At 67.8% G+C, this 12,277-nt stretch overlaps 3 protein-coding genes across 4 annotated transcripts; 2 read left to right on the forward strand and 1 right to left on the reverse strand.

Annotated features, from left to right (window-relative positions):
- The first annotated feature begins 124 nt into the window (after nucleotides 1-124).
- Nucleotides 125-5,136, forward strand: COASY (Coenzyme A synthase). Its single transcript, XM_074849854.1, has 9 exons — nucleotides 125-771; nucleotides 1,162-1,376; nucleotides 1,623-1,754; nucleotides 1,995-2,184; nucleotides 2,640-2,704; nucleotides 3,493-3,577; nucleotides 4,207-4,304; nucleotides 4,395-4,541; nucleotides 4,798-5,136. The coding sequence occupies exons 1-9, from the start codon at nucleotides 150-152 to the stop codon at nucleotides 4,852-4,854; spliced, it is 1,611 nt and encodes a 536-aa protein (XP_074705955.1). The 5' UTR covers nucleotides 125-149; the 3' UTR covers nucleotides 4,855-5,136.
- A 136-nt stretch (nucleotides 5,137-5,272) lies between these two features.
- MLX (MAX dimerization protein MLX) lies at nucleotides 5,273-9,795 on the forward strand. Its single transcript, XM_074849855.1, has 8 exons — nucleotides 5,273-5,701; nucleotides 5,929-5,965; nucleotides 6,063-6,152; nucleotides 6,496-6,602; nucleotides 6,850-6,949; nucleotides 7,206-7,305; nucleotides 7,701-7,902; nucleotides 8,343-9,795. Exons 1-8 carry the CDS (start codon nucleotides 5,657-5,659, stop codon nucleotides 8,397-8,399), a joined length of 738 nt encoding a protein of 245 aa, XP_074705956.1. The 5' UTR covers nucleotides 5,273-5,656; the 3' UTR covers nucleotides 8,400-9,795.
- A 180-nt stretch (nucleotides 9,796-9,975) lies between these two features.
- Nucleotides 9,976-12,243, reverse strand: PSMC3IP (PSMC3 interacting protein). Of its 2 annotated transcripts, XM_074849856.1 has the most exons (8): nucleotides 12,072-12,217; nucleotides 11,888-11,994; nucleotides 11,714-11,803; nucleotides 11,534-11,645; nucleotides 11,257-11,402; nucleotides 10,741-10,794; nucleotides 10,459-10,518; nucleotides 9,976-10,388 (listed from the first exon to the last, which is right to left on the reverse strand). In XM_074849856.1, exons 1-8 carry the CDS (start codon nucleotides 12,103-12,105, stop codon nucleotides 10,329-10,331), a joined length of 663 nt encoding a protein of 220 aa, XP_074705957.1. In that variant the 5' UTR covers nucleotides 12,106-12,217; the 3' UTR covers nucleotides 9,976-10,328. The 2 variants fall into 2 exon arrangements, with proteins under 2 accessions (XP_074705957.1, XP_074705958.1); XM_074849857.1 differs by lacking the exons at nucleotides 9,976-10,388; nucleotides 10,459-10,518 and adding an exon at nucleotides 10,528-10,640 and having other exon boundaries at nucleotides 12,072-12,243.
- Nucleotides 12,244-12,277: the final 34 nt, after the last annotated feature.

A 12,277-nucleotide genomic window follows, 5' to 3' on the forward strand; every position in this document is an offset into this window, starting at 1 on the left:
CTCCCTCCGCGGGCGGAGCCGGGTCCCGACGCTCCGCCCGCACCGGGGCACGCCGCGACCTCCCTCCCCCCGCTGCCGGGCGCCGCGGCCGGGCGTTCCGGGGGGGTTCCGGGGGGTTCCGGGGGCTCCCGGGGGTTCCCGGCGGGGCCATGCCGCCCTTCGCCTCGGGGCTGCTGGTGCTGACGGCGCCGCTGGGCGCGTTGCCGCGGCGGGCGGCGGCGGCGGTGGCGGCGGCGGCGGGGGTGGTGGCGGGGCCGCTCTACGTGCACCTGCAGCCGGGGCTGTCGCTGGCCGCCCCCCAGCCGCGCCCCGCCGCGCCCCCCGCCTGCCCCGCGCTGCTCCGCGCCTTGGCCGCGCTCTACGCGGCGGCGGCGGCCGAGCGGGGCCTGGACCTGCGCGTCCTGCTGGCCCCCGGCCGCCGCCTGGCCCGCCCGCCCCGCGTCCTGCTCGCCGCCGCCGCCGAGGCGCCGGGGCCGCCGGGGCCGGTGCAGCTCGGCCTGCAGCGCTTGGCCGCCGCCGCCTACGGCTGCCCCCCGCGCCTGCCCGCGCTGCTGCTGGGCGGCCCCGCGGAGCCCGGGGGGGGCCCCGAGGAGGAGGACGAGGACGACCCCGAGGGCGGCCCCGGCGCGGCGCTTCCCGACTTCTCCGACGTGGCGGTCGGCGGCACCTTCGACCGCCTCCACGGCGCCCACCGCCTCCTGCTCAGCGCCTGCTGCCTCCTGGCCCGGCGGCGGCTCCTGGCCGGGGTGGCCGACGGCGACCTGCTCCGCCGTGAGTCCCGGGGGCCGGCCGGCACCGTGCGGGGACCGGGCGGGGGGTGAAGGGGGGGAGACGGGGGCGGCCGGTCCGCGGCCGAGGGCTCAGCCCGGGGCTGGCCGGGACAGGGCGGTGAGAGGGGCCGGGGCTGCGGCCTGGGGGTCCCGTGGGGTCCCGGCAGCCGTGCTCCTGCAGCGCCCGGGCAGGGGGACGGTGGGGACCCGCCGGTGCCCGCGAGCGAGGCACAGAGTGAGGGTGCAGCGGAGGCGAGGGGGGCCGGAGGAGGCAGCCTCCCACAGCCACCGACGGGTTTTGTCTCTGTCTCCCCGTCTTGCCACCGCTCCGGGAGCTGCCCGTTGTTAAACCGCCCCTCTCGTCCTTCTCCTCCCTCCTGGCGCCCAGCAGACAAGGTCCTGATGGAGCTGATCGAGCCCTACGAGCTGCGAGCGGCGAAGCTGCGCGAGTTCCTGGAGGACGTGAAGCCCTCGCTGCGTTACGACATCGTGCCTCTGGCTGACCCCTACGGCCCCTCGGTCACGGACCCCGACCTGCAGTGCCTGGTGGTCAGCGAGGAGACCCGCAGGGGAGGGGAGGCCGTCAACAAGAAGAGACGTGAAAATGTAATGTGGATGCAGGAGCCTGCCCTCCCCCTCCCGCCCCTGCCCGCCGCTGGCTCTGGGCAAACCGGGTCTCGGGGAGCAGCCGCCGCCCAGGCTCGAGGGCAGGACGCCAGCGCAGGCGTCTGCCGACTCCCCGCAGACGGGCGCTTCATGCCGAGCTGCAGCCGAGGGTCGGGGTCAGGCAGGCAGCTCTGGGCTCCCTTCCCCTCTCTGCTGATGGCCCTCGGGGCTCTCTTCTCTCGGTAGGGGCTCCCCGAGCTGGCTCTGCATGAGATCCTGTTGATGAAGGACCCCGACCACCGTCAGAACGAGGAGGAGAAGATCAGCTCCTCCAGCCTCCGGCAGAGGCTGCTGGGGACGCTGCTGCGGCCCCCGCGGGTGAGGGGGGTGACTGGAGAGCCACGGGCCGCGAGGGGAGCGGCGTGTCTGGGAGGGGTGCAGGGGGACAAGTTTCAGGGGACCACCTGCCTGCTGCCTGCACTGGCCCCCGGCGGGAGCAGGCCCCTGCTCTGCAGGGCCAGGCCCTTTCTCGCCTGCCTCCGGGCGGGTGGTCGGGATCCTTCTCCAGCAGAGCCCGCGTCCTCCGTCTGCTGGCAACGGCTTTCCTTCTGCCCTTAGCCAGACCCTGCCTTGCCTTCGCGCCCGTACGTGATCGGCCTGACTGGAGGAACCGGGAGTGGGAAAACCTCCATTGCCAAACTCCTGGGGCACCTGGGAGCCTTCCTCATCGACGCTGACAAGCTGGGCCACGCCGTCTATGTCCCTGGTGGCCCTGCCTACGAGCAGGTGGTGGCCACCTTTGGGGCAGGTAGAGCCACCGAAGGCTGCGGGGAAGACTGGGAAGAGGAAGAGGCGGGAGGGGTGTGCCATCATCCCAGTGTCCCAGGGAGCCATCCGGGCCTGCGCTCCCCTCCCTCCCGTGGGTTTTGGGCCCCGCAGCGCCCAGATGGGGCTCTGTGGTTGATTCAGTGGCGGTTGGGCCTGGGCGTGACAAACCGCCGCTTCCCCTGTCCTGCGTGTCCCGTGTCAGAGCCGCTGTAAACTGGCCGGTGTGGAAGGCCAAACCGGGCTGCCCTTTGTCTAGGAAAAGCTCTTCCCTGTCCCTTCTGGAGCAAGGAGAAGAGCTGCCAGGTCAGGTCCTGCAGCTCCTTTCTGGGTCCCTTCGAGAGCACCGTGCTGAAATCCTGCCACTCTGGCCTCGGCTTGCCGCAGGGGGTGAGTTGGGTTCATTCCTCCCGAGCCTGTTCTGCTTCTGTCTTGCAGAAATCTTGAATGAAGATGGGACAATTAACAGGAAAGTCCTTGGGGCCAAAGTGTTTGGAAACCAGGTAAGAGCAGCACAGAGACTGTCAATATTTAACCTCGTGAGCGGGAGCCCTCCATCTGTGCTGAGGCCTTTGAGCTGATGACGCCTTCCTGACCGTCCGTTCTGGCAGTGGCGTACCGACAGGGCAGGACGCAGCGATCCCGTCTCTGTAGCCGAGTCAGCGGCTGTGCTGGCCATGCTCCTCTCGCCCCAGCAGCTGCTGCTGCCTCCCCATCCCTGTCCCCGTCCCCTCTGTCCCACGCTTGTCCTTCACCCAGCGCAGAGCCGCAGCCCCGATGTACGTGGAGCCGGTGCTCTCTGACCCTGGCGCGGTTTGGGCTTGTACCCAGCCGGGCTCGGTGACGCGGCAGCCGAACCTGACCCTGTGTGCCCGGCTTTGTTGGCCGGGCCAGCGCTCGGAGCTGCTGCGGGCTGACCCAGGCCCCGTGTGAAGGCAGCTCGAGGGGTTCCGCGGGTCTCGCGTGGGTGCTGCTGCGTGGGGAGCTCGTGTGCTGCAGGCGCGTCTTTGCAAACCGTCTCTTGCAGCAGAGACAGAGGTTGTGCTGTGCCTGGCCAAGGAAGGAAAATAACAGGGAAAAAAGAGCCTTGACGCCGGTAGCAGGCGTGGGAGCCCCTGGCCAGCGTGGCAGATTTCCTTTCCTTTCCTTCGCTTAGCGAGCCAGCGATGGGCTGGGCCCGTGCCCCGTGCTGGGTGCCCTCTGTGACTGCTGCTGCCACCAGCCATCCCCTTGTTTGGCTGCCCCGGGGTTCTGAGGGCAAGTAGCCAAATCCTGTCACGGTCCCTCCTAGGAGCGGCTGAAGAGTCTCACGGACATTGTGTGGCCCAAGATGGCCCGGATGGTCAAGGAGCAGATCGGGGAGGCGGGTGCCCAAGGTAACTGGGGTGGCTCCCCTGGCAGCGCAGAGGTGGGAGTTGGGAGCCTGGTCTTGTGCAGCACACCAGGACCCAGGGCCCCTGGGAAGCTGCTGCTCTTGGCAGCACCGTGAGTATTTTCCACGCTCAGACCCCCCCCTTCTCTGCTGGGCGTTTTCACTAGCACGTCTCTGAGCAAACTCCTCCACTCAGCTGGGCCGGCAGCTGGGACAGGTTGACCTCAGGCGCGGAGGGAGGGTGGAGGCTGCATTCTCTTTCCCACGTGACTTCAAGTTCACTTTTGGTGTGGTGCTCCAGCAATGAGCCTGGTGTTTATTCCTCCCGGGAGCAAAATTTTTCCAGCTGTTGGGAGACGCTGTTGGTGGCTCGATAGGCATTTGGCTGAAGGCAGTGGCTTGCCATGCCCAGCAGACCTGCTGTCCCGGGTGTGCCCTTTAAGCAAACCCAGCCCCTGCCTGCTGCTCTCTCGTCCACGTCGGGTTCTCTGGCTCAGCAGTAAAGCGTCTGTGCTGCCAGTCTGCACGAAGGTGTAACTCCACGAGAGTGCACGGCCGGGCTGGGTTGGACCCCGAGGAGCTGTCGCGCTGTCTGGCGATTGCCAGGGGGTGAGGAATGGCCGTGTCCCCTAGGAAAAGCCGTGTGCGTGCTGGACGCTGCCGTGCTGCTGGAGGCTGGCTGGCAGGACATGGTCCATGAGGTGTGGACGGCCGTCATCCCCGAGGAGGAGGTGGGCAATGCCCCTCGGCCTGGCACTTGCTGCGGGGGCTGGGTCTCAGCTCCCCCCCCAGTGCCTGAGGGTCCCCTCTCGTCCTGCCAGGCCGTGCAGCGCGTCGTGGCCAGGGACGGGCTGAGCGAGGAGGCTGCTCACAGCCGGCTGCGGAGCCAGATGACCAACAGCCAAAGGGTGCAGCAGTCACAGGTGGTGCTGTGCACGCTCTGGGAGCCGGACGTCACCCGCAGGCAGGTGAGCCCCGGGCTGGCCACAGCGCTGGCGACTGTCTCGGGTGGCCAAGGGGAGGCGGGTGACCGCAATGGTCGGCATCGAGGCTGCCCCTGGGCACAGCCATGAGGGCTGGATCCGGGGGCGTCAGTGCAGCAGGGAGGGGACAGGAAACGTGGGACCCCGGTGTGGCGCTCATGCCCGTGCCGTGGTGCCGCTCGCCTTGTCCCCGGCCTGGCCGCGGGCTCTGAGGTGCCGCCCCGCGTGGGTTCTCTGGCAGGTGGAGAAGGCCTGGGACCTCCTGCAGCAGCGCCTGAGCCAGAAGTGCAGCCTGTGAGGGGGTCGCGCTCCCCTTCACCGTCACGGCCCGACCCCACGGATCCCACACAGGCGGGGCGGGAGGCGAGGAGCCGTGTCCTGGCATCACACGCCGTCGGCCGGGCCGGGGGGGCGGGGCGCAGCGCAGAGGCTGAAGCCCCCCACCACGTCCAGCCCCGCGGAGGGGCTGCGGGGGTCCCACTGTCCCCTGGCAAGAGGGGGGACACTGCAGCGGCTCCCCGGGCCGGGCCTGCGCTGGTGCCAGGGTCTCCCTGGGTGACAGTAAAGAGGCTTCTCCCTCTGTGCGTGTCCGAGTGCTGGGACTGTCCCCTGTGCCCCCAGCCTGTCCCCGCAGGGGGCTGAACCCCCCCCAGCCACTGGCTCGGGTGTCCCCCGCCCTGCCTGCCCCTGCCGCAGGGCATCGCCCGTGGCTCGGGGTCCAGGGGGGTCTTTATGGTCCAGGACTACTCCTGAGATTTGGAGGCCGCAGCTCGTTCTCGCTGGGCCTCGCTGTTGTTCCCAGACAGTGACTGCAGCCTCCGCCTCTCCCATTAACCGGCTGCCAGCAGACGTCAACTGGGATCATTTATTTTCTGCCCCCGTCTCTGCTCCGCGCTGCTCGGGGGGCGTTCGGTCGCGATGTCCCGGCACGGAGCCCCCGGGGCGCGGCCTGGCCCGGCCGCAGCCGCCGCTCCCGTTGACCTCTGACCCCGCGTCACGCTGACGTTAGCGCGGTGACGGCGGCGCCCCCTGGCGGCGCGGGGCGGACTGCGTTTCCCGTCGGCCCCCGCGGCAGGTCACATGACCGGGGCGGGCGGAAGATGGCGGAGCCGCCCGGCGCCGCGACCGAGGACTCGTGGGGGAAGGTGGGTCCGTTCGCCGGGCTCGGGAGCGGCACCGGGCCGGCTAGCGGCGGCGGGGCCGCGCCGGGGGGAGGGGGGAGGGGCGGGGTCAGGGGTCGCTGAGCCGCGGGAACCGGAGCTCGAGGGGCGGGGGGAGCCGCGGGGGCGGCCCGGGCTCCCGGGGAGGCGGGGCCGGGGCCGGGGCTCCGGGGCTCCGTCTGACGTCTCTCCTCCCGCCGGCCCCGCGCAAGGTGGACGCCGCCTACAGCGACAATGGCCTGGACTCGGGTAGGTGCCGGCGGCTGCCCGGGGACCCCCGTGCCCCATCCCGCCGCGGCGGGGACGCGCCCCGGGCCCGTCACTGACCCCGCGACACCTCTCGCAGCGCTTTTCGTGGAGAACGCGCGGAAAGGCAGCGTCGTGTCGCGAGCCAACAGCATCGGCTCCACCAGCGCCTCTTCCGTCCCCAACACAGGTGCGACCCCGCGGCCGCGGCCCTGCCGGCGCCTCCGCCCTCCCCGCTGCGCCGAGCGCGGCCGCCCCCCCGCCGGCGGAGGGTGGTGGGGAGCAGCGTCAGGGCGTGGTGGTTTCCAGCAGGGTCTGGGGTCGGGTTTTGATGCCTTCCCGAGGGAGCTGCAGGCGCCTCCCCCCTGCGCGGCTCCCCAGGGACAGGGAGGGGGTTGGCAGGGCCCCTCGGCCCGGGCTGCCGGCGCTGGCTGCCCCGGGGCTGTCCCGGGCCTGGCTGCCGGCACCCCGAGCCGTGCCTCGGGCGCTCACCGCTCAGGCTTCTTCCCCTCACGCGAGTCCTGTCGGCGCAGATGACGAGGACAGCGATTACCACCAGGAGTCCTACAAGGAGTCGTACAAGGACCGGCGCAGGCGGGCGCACACCCAGGCGGAGCAGAAGAGACGAGATGCCATCAAGGTAACGCCGGAGGCTGCGGGTGCTGTCAGAGCCCGGCGCCCTGTGGCACCCAGCACCCCGCCGGCTTCGGCACCTTCCCCTTTGTTTTGCTGCTGGATCTCCCCCCCCCCCCGAGACGCAGCATGTGCCGGGAGCCACCTTGGCTCTGGCTGCTGCCTGCTGGGAGCTGGATTTGACACCTTTTGAAACAACCAGTCTCACGCTGCTGAACCCCAAACACACGCGCTGTGGCTCTGCTTCCCCGCAGAAAGGCTACGATGACTTGCAGGCCATCGTTCCTACCTGTGAGCAGCAGGATTTCTGCATAGGCTCCCAGAAGCTGAGCAAGGCCATCGTCCTCCAGAAAAGTGAGTCTTGAGGGTGGGGACAGGGAAGGGGGTGCTGTCAACCCCCAAAATGCTTCGCTAGAGCCATGCAGCACCTGGGACCTTCTGGTGTGACGCTGCTCTGGGGGAGCCCAGGCGCTGGCCGCCTCCACCCACCCTCCCCCCCGAGGAGTCAGGGCAGCCGGGAGCTGGCGCTGCCCAGGCTCAGGCACCTTCTGCGGGGATCTCGGGGGCTCGTGTGCGCGCTCAAATCCTCACTCTGTGTTTTTGTGCTCAGCCATTGACTACATCCAGTTCCTGCACAAGGAAAAGAAGAAGCAAGAGGAGGAAGTTTCTACCCTCAGGAAAGACGTGATGGCCTTGAAGATCATGAAAGTGTAAGGGCAGAGCTGCCGGGGTGCTGCCCTCTTCTTCCTGCCCTTTCCCCCCTGTCCTTGCCAGGCTCCCTGGGTGCACCCAGTGCCCCGCAGGCAGCCAAACCCGTCCCTGCCTCCTCTTGTCCTTTCTCCTCCGGCGGCTCCTTCGTGTGGGTCTCTCGGGTCAGTTGGTGGAGTTTAGCATGAAGGTGGATCCGAGTCAGAAAATTAATCTGCTCCCAGTGTCGGGAGCAGCTGCAGCTTCCCGGTGTTTATTTACTTGCAGGATTTTCCGCAAACTCTTGGCCCTCCCCATCCCTGCGGGTCTCAGTGGCCGGGGGCAGGCAGCGAGTGCTGCCCGCGGGGGTGCGGGGCCTCGCTCTGCTGCCGCACACGGGGCGCTCGGTTTGTTGCAGGAACTACGAGCAGATTGTGAAGGCTCATCAGGACAACCCGAACGAGGGGAAGGATCGGGTCTCTGACGAGATCAAGTTCAATGTTTTCCAAGGCATTATGGATTCCCTGTTCCAGTCCTTCAACGCCTCCATCTCGGTAACGAGTTTCCAGGAGCTCTCGGCGTGCGTCTTCAGCTGGATTGAGGAGCACTGCAAGCCCCAGGTGAGCGCGGGAGCCGCGCGTGGGCCCTTGTGCTGGCCTGGGGCAGGGTGGGGGCCTGGGGGGACACGAGACGGTGCCCGAGCTCCAGCCTCTCCCCCTGCAAACCAGCTGCCAGCCTGTTATGAGGCTCAAAGCTGGCCAGGGTGAGCCAGAGCTCAGAGGGTGGGTCCTGCTGCGTCCCCATCTCACCCTTGGGACACCTTGAGGTTTTCTGGGAGTTAAACCCCTGAGGGAGGTGGGGGGTTGGGGCAGGGCCGAGCCCCTGCGCTGCTGCGGCCCAGGAAGGGGGGTGGGAGCATCTCCCGTGGGCTGGGCAGTGCCTGTGGGGCCGTGACTGCAGCGCTGCCCGTGGCACCGGCCCCAGGCCCTGGTGGGAGCCGCTCACCGGGGCAGGGCTGTTCCCCCGCCGGAGCGACTGTCGCGTCCCCTCTCTGCCCCAGACGCTGCGGGACATCGTGGTGGGGGTCCTGCACCAACTGAAGAGCCAACTCTACTGAGCCTTCCCCTGCTGCGCTGCGGCCCCTCCTGCCCGGGGGCCTGGGCGCCAGGAAGGGCTGGGCTGTCTCCCTCGGGGCTGCTTTTAGAGCTTCTTCGAATTAATTATTTATTGTATTAACTACCAAACCAAAACGAGGCTGTGCAGACACCTCTGCCCCACGGGTACTGCCTCAGTTGAGACTACCAAATATTTGTAGGGACTTGGCAAAGGGGGGAAACGTGTGTATTGAGCAGAGATCTTGTGCCAGCGTTCAGGGCAGGCGGGCGGGGGGGGGTTGCCTCTGCTCCTGCCTCTGTGCCGTGGGGCAGATCTCTAACCCTTCTGCTCCCGGGGAGGGGGATGAGACAAGAACAGACACTAAAAGCTGTTGGTTTCTGTTAGAACAGACTTGGAATAGGCTTCTCCCATAACCGCGGCTTTCTGATGCCTCCCCGTGGGGGGTTGGGGGGGGTGTGTGGATGCTTTGGCAGAAGGACGAGCCCCGGGAACGCTCGCTCAGGCAGCCGCGACCTCCCCTCCGCGGAGCTAAAACCCGCCCGGTGCTGCTGCGGGCGCCGTCCCCAGGGGAGGGAGCGAGTGTCTGTTCTGGCTCCTTCCCCCTTCGGGGTTCAATGGGGCCGCAGCGACCAGGCCGGGTGCTCAGCAGCTGCCGCTGCTCCCCCTTAGAACTTCTACATACACGCACATACACGTAACCAGCCTTGATTTGATCTGATTGTTGTGTTTCTGAGTCACTGAACTCACCCTGCAGCGTTCTCGGTGTCAGCTTTGCAGACAGACGCTCTCTGGGCCCCTCTTTCCCCCGTCACCCGCTGCCGCCGGCGGGTCCTGGCTCTGGCCAACACCCAGCACTGGGCGGCACAGCCGCTGCCCCAGCGAGGGTTGTTCACCGCACCCAGCGACTGTCCTGGGGGCCCCCCGGCGCGGTGACAGCGGCAGCAGGGTTTGTTCTGGCATCAGTTCGTGCTCCTGCTCCGGGCAGTGGATATTTATTTGTTTTTCTGCTGTCGCCGAGGCAGCGCTCGGCTCCAGGTCCGGGGCTTTGAATGCTGCAGCGTGAGAATGTTTAAGCGACCGCTTCTACCCGCGTTTCGTAGCGGAGCCCCCCTTCGGGTGGTTGATTTTTATACAAAATTTTTTCCTCAAATCTGGGTGCCCTTTCCCCGCCCACCAGCTGCGTCTCACCTGTTGCTTTGGGAGGAAGAAAATCCTCTCAGGGGCGAGCGGGGGGTGAGGGCTCTGCACTGGACGGGGGGCACGGACAGAGCCCTGGGAGCTGCTCTGCCAGAAGCTGCCTTGGGAGGAGGACGTGGAGTTTTACAGACCTCACATGTGAAAGCGACATATTTTTCTATTGTGAAAAGTAATTAAATAAATTTTGCTGAATGTTTTAATGATTTTTCTGCTTTTATTTCTGTTGCTGAGTTCCTGGAGCCTCCCCCTAGAGCGGGGCGGAGATGGACTCGGTGTTTCTGGAAGCCCAGAGCACCCGCCCTGGCTCAGGTTGCCCCTCCTGGCTCTTGCCTCCCCCAGGGTCCCCCTTTGACCAGAGAAACACCGCAGCGATGCAGAACTGAACCAAAAACCTGCTGTTTAATGGGTCGGAGTCTCGTGCACCCCTCAGTCCCAGGGCGGAAAGTGGCTGAACCACAGGTCGAGCGCTGCAGCCAGCGTGGGCCTCGTCCCCTCGCTTCCCTTCTCAGCCCGCTCCTGGCACTGACGGGCAGGAAGAAAGAAACGTTCCCTCTGCCACGGAGGGGGCTCGGTGCCGAGTCGCCCCCTCCAACCACCCTCCCAGCTGCAAAGTATTTTAAAACAAACATACAAATAAGCAGGATAAACCCGAGCCCTGCAAAAAGAGGAGAACAATCAACCCAACAGCCGAGTTCCAGCAGCAGCTCCTGCTCCCCGGGGCTCCCTCAGCGCCTCAGACAGCCGCCGGCAGCATGGCGTTGTGGTCCTCGTCCGTCTCGATCCCCACCTCCTCCTGCACCGGCACAGAGCGTCTCAGTGTCGCGGCCGCCCCGGCCCAGCAGAGCCACCGCCGCGGTACTTACGAAGAATTGCTTCTTGCTCTTGGGGTACCCCTCCAGGATGGCCTCCAGCAGCTCGGTCGCCTGGCGAGACAGGGGGGCTGTGGGGGCCGCTCCCTCCTCCACAGCTACAGCATTGGCCCGAGGTCTCCTCAGCCCCACGGCAGCGGGAGGAAGCTCCGCTTGAACGGGGGCTGCTCCCCAAGCTGCCCAGCAGACCCCGTGTCCCCGTCAGGGCACCAGCGTCGCCCCATGTCCCCGCAGGGCTGTCACCGCTCCCTCCCCGCGCAACGGCATGACCCTCACCATTCGCTTCCTCCTCCGCCACTCCTTGCAGTACAGCTTCTGCTCGCTGCAGACCTGAGAAAGCAAGACAAAGCGAGAACAAAGCGAGCAGCCGCCCCCCGCAGCCGCTGGGAGCCCGGGGCTGGGACGTGCCTGGTGCCAAGGCCCCACCAGACGTCCCAGCTACAGCCAGAGGGTTATTTAACACACGAGCGGCTCACAAAGCCCCTGCAGGGACGTGAACCTGTGAAACAGATCACCCGAGACAGGGAAAGACAAATTCACTGCGTGGCGGGTGACTGCATGAAGCAAAGGTTTGCAAGGAAATGGCAGCTCAGGCTGTTTCCTACAGACACCCTGAGCGTTGTCCCCGCAGCACACGCGGCCGAGGCTCGTGCACAGGCGCTGCTCAGGCCCCACACAACCCCCTGCCTCTGTTGTGCCAGCGTCAGTCATACTGGGACTGGGTAACTGGGGGGGTGGTTTGGTACAGTCGGCCCGGCCCTGGACCGGGCTCAGCCCCTGGCAGCTCTTTACCTTCTCTTTTTCTTCCGGAGTGACGTGGTTGGTGGCAGACTTCATCCTCTCCAGTTTCTCTGTGTAAGTGGCACAGTCCTTCCTCAACTCCTCAAGCTCTCTGGCCATCTCAGGGGTTGTCATGGAGCTGCTCAGGTCCTTCAGCTCTGGAAGGGAGGTACCGGTCACCGGCAGGGCCAACAGCCCAGGGACAGCCCCCCGTGCCCACGGCCCCCCCAGCCAGCGCAGCCGCTCCCGGTGCTGTGGGGGCCCGGCAGGGCGGGCAGGGCGCACTCACCCGCCTCCATCTGCCGGCAGCTCTGCTGCAGCGCCTGCACCTTGGCGGCGAGGGCAGCGATCTCCCCGTCCAGGCCGCGGAGCTCCGCATCACTGGCGGCCGGGAGCTGCTCCTGCAGCGAGGCGGTGGGTCAGCGGCGGGGGGGGGCGGGCGGGGGCCGCGCCCGGGGCCGGGGCTCACCTGGTCGGCAAAGTAGATCTTCTGCTTCCCGTAGGCCTTCTCGCGGACGCGGCCCTGCTGCGCCAGCTGCTCCAGCGCCTTCACCACGGCCTGCCGGACGAGCGCCGTCAGCCGCGCCCCGGCCCACCCCGCCCCGCCCCGCCCCGGCCCGGCCCCGGCCCCGGCCCCGCTCACCGCCTTGCCCAGCCCGTGCTCCCGCTGCAGGTTCCCGAAGGCGTCCTGGGCGCTGTAGGGCCGGTTCTGCTCCCGCAGGTACCGCAACAGGACGGCGGCGGCGCCTCCTGCGGGACAACGCGCCGGTCACCACGGCCGCCGCCGTCCCCCAGGACCGCAGCGGCGGGGGACGGGACCCGCTCACCGCCCGCCGCGGGGCCCTCGCGGCCTTTGCTCATCCTCGGCCGGCGCTCGCCCCGCTCCGCTTCCGGCCACCGGCGATGACGCACTTCCGGCGCGCCGCCGCCCCAGCCAATCAGAGGGAGGTAAGGGACGCGGCCTCCGAGTAGCGGGGGGAGGCGGCGCCGAGGGGCGGGACGCGGGAGCCGGGGGCGGGGCTGGTTCCGCCCG

This window comes from Strix aluco, chromosome 24, assembly GCF_031877795.1.
Source record: "Strix aluco isolate bStrAlu1 chromosome 24, bStrAlu1.hap1, whole genome shotgun sequence".
Lineage (NCBI taxonomy): Eukaryota > Metazoa > Chordata > Aves > Strigiformes > Strigidae > Strix > Strix aluco.

What these genes read in the sequence shown, in the direction of transcription:
- MLX (XM_074849855.1), top strand. Translation starts at nt 5,657, where the DNA reads ATGGCGGAGCCGCCCGGCGCCGCGACCGAGGACTCGTGGGGGAAG. An exon ending in CCGAGGACTCGTGGGGGAAG is followed by an intron (nt 5,702 to 5,928) that starts GTGGGTCCGTTC and finishes GCCCCGCGCAAG; the next exon opens with GTGGACGCCGCCTACAGCGA. An exon ending in CTCTTCCGTCCCCAACACAG is followed by an intron (nt 6,153 to 6,495) that starts GTGCGACCCCGC and finishes CTGTCGGCGCAG; the next exon opens with ATGACGAGGACAGCGATTAC.
- COASY (XM_074849854.1), top strand. Translation starts at nt 150, where the DNA reads ATGCCGCCCTTCGCCTCGGGGCTGCTGGTGCTGACGGCGCCGCTGGGC. An exon ending in CGCTGCTGCGGCCCCCGCGG is followed by an intron (nt 1,755 to 1,994) that starts GTGAGGGGGGTG and finishes TTCTGCCCTTAG; the next exon opens with CCAGACCCTGCCTTGCCTTC. An exon ending in CCGTCATCCCCGAGGAGGAG is followed by an intron (nt 4,305 to 4,394) that starts GTGGGCAATGCC and finishes TCGTCCTGCCAG; the next exon opens with GCCGTGCAGCGCGTCGTGGC.
- PSMC3IP (XM_074849856.1), bottom strand. Translation starts at nt 12,105, where the DNA reads ATGAGCAAAGGCCGCGAGGGCCCCGCGGCGGGCG. An exon ending in CGAGGGCCCCGCGGCGGGCG is followed by an intron (nt 11,995 to 12,071) that starts GTGAGCGGGTCC and finishes GTTGTCCCGCAG; the next exon opens with GAGGCGCCGCCGCCGTCCTG. An exon ending in AGATCTACTTTGCCGACCAG is followed by an intron (nt 11,646 to 11,713) that starts GTGAGCCCCGGC and finishes GCCTCGCTGCAG; the next exon opens with GAGCAGCTCCCGGCCGCCAG.